Genomic DNA, 1824 nt, shown 5'->3' with positions numbered 1-1824 from the left:
ATGAAAAAAAAAATTGGTACAAACTAAAAATAAAAATATATGATAAAAAATTTAGCCATAAATATAAATATACTAATTGTAACATTTTTAACACTAAAGGAATATATTTAAAAATAAAAATATTTTATTATTCAAATAATTAATGATGTTATTAATATCCAAAGACTTTAATAAAAAATTAAAAATAAATAGGATTTTAATAAATGAAGTAGCAAAAAGAGTGAACTTAATTTCTTCTGATCCTAAACTGTAAACCCTATTTGTACGTGTATCTTGTGAAGATTGAAGCAGTAGCTCCAATGAAGATAGTCGAAGAAACTGAGATTTAGTGATGGTGAAACAAGGGTGCAAATAAACCCTTTGTGAAAATATCAGCAAACTGATCAGCAGAAGAAACATGTTGAACGTGAAGATCTCCTCTTGTCACCTTTTCACAAACAAAATGATAGTCAATCTCAATGTGTTTAGACTTCGCATGAAACACAGGATTTGTGGAAAGAGCAATGGCGGAAATGTTATCGCAGTGAATCATGGGGGCGTGAGAGAGAATATGTAAATCACAAAGCAACTGTCGAATCCAGGATAGTTCAGCAGCTGTGATAGCAAGAGCTCGATACTCAGCTTCTGTGGATGACCGAGAGACTGTATACTGCTTCTTTGAGGACCAAGAAATAGGATTGGATCCAAGAAAAACGATAAATCCAGAGGTGGAACGTCGATCATTTGGATCCCCAGCCCAGTCGGCATCACTATAGGATAGAAGAGATAGGGGTCCAGGTTTAAAATGTAACCCATAATCTGGTGTGCCCTTAAGATAGCGGATGATCCGCTTGACTACAATGACATGGGACTCCATAGGATTATGCATGAACTGGCAGGCTTGATTCACGAAGAAGGCTATGTCAGGCCTTGTAAATGTGAGATATTGAAGAGCTCCCACGATACTTCTGTATTGATCGGGACTGTGATACGGCTTGCCATCATCTTTTAAGAGTCGATGACATGGTAAACAGGGAGTAGCACAAGGTTTACATGCCTGTAAATCCACCTTGGCAACTAACTCACTGATGTATTTGGATTGGGAAACAAATAAACCCTCTGCAGTGTGACTAATTTGCAGCCCCAAGAAATAATGTAGATCACCTAAATCCTTCATTTCAAATTCGGTAGTAAGAGCTTTGATGACCTGAGCTATTAACTGAAAAGAACTTCCAGTTAAAATAACATCATCAACATAAAGCAGTAAGACAACAATGCCTTGTTGAGAGGATTGAACAAAAAGCGATGGATCGGCATGTGAAGACTGAAATCCCAAGGCTGGTAGAAAACTTGTAAATCTGTCATTCCACGCTCTTGGAGCTTGTTTTAACCCGTAAAGTGACTTGTGAAGCTTACAGACATAATTAGATGGATACTGGGTGCTGAGAAATCTGGGAGGTTGTTCCATGTACACGTCTTCTTGTAAAACGCCATGTAAGAAGGTATTTTTGACATCAAGTTGCCAGAGTTGCCAGTGGAACTGTGATGCCAAGGCAAGAATAAGACGAATGGTTGTAGGTTTAACCACCGGACTGAATGTTTCACCGTAGTCGACACCCTCTTCTTGACTGTACCCTTTGGCTACAAGCCGGGCTTTATATCATGCCACAGTGCCATTGGCATTCTTCTTGATTCTATATACCCATTTACATCCAACCAAGTTCTTGTCACGTGGAAGAGGAACTAGGGACCATGTTTGTTGAGAATGAAGGGCATCGATCTCTTCCTGCATTGCACTTTGCCATTCTACAACTTTAGAATCGGCCTTGAATGTCTTTGGCTCGG

The 1824-nt window shown here is 38.8% G+C and overlaps 1 protein-coding gene across 1 annotated transcript; it reads right to left on the bottom strand.

Moving 5' to 3' along the window:
* Positions 1-325: 325 nt before the first annotated feature.
* On the bottom strand, positions 326-1447 carry LOC114827461 (uncharacterized mitochondrial protein AtMg00810-like). The gene has a single exon (XM_029109281.1). The coding sequence runs from the start codon at positions 1445-1447 to the stop codon at positions 326-328; it is 1122 nt and encodes a 373-aa protein (XP_028965114.1).
* Between the last annotated feature and the right edge of the window lie 377 nt (positions 1448-1824).

The sequence above is a fragment of the Malus domestica genome, chromosome 10 (genome assembly GCF_042453785.1).
Source record: "Malus domestica chromosome 10, GDT2T_hap1".
Classification (NCBI taxonomy): domain Eukaryota; kingdom Viridiplantae; phylum Streptophyta; class Magnoliopsida; order Rosales; family Rosaceae; genus Malus; species Malus domestica.
The sequence above is the reverse complement of the archived record's forward strand: the minus strand, read 5'-3'. Positions and strand labels throughout refer to the sequence as shown.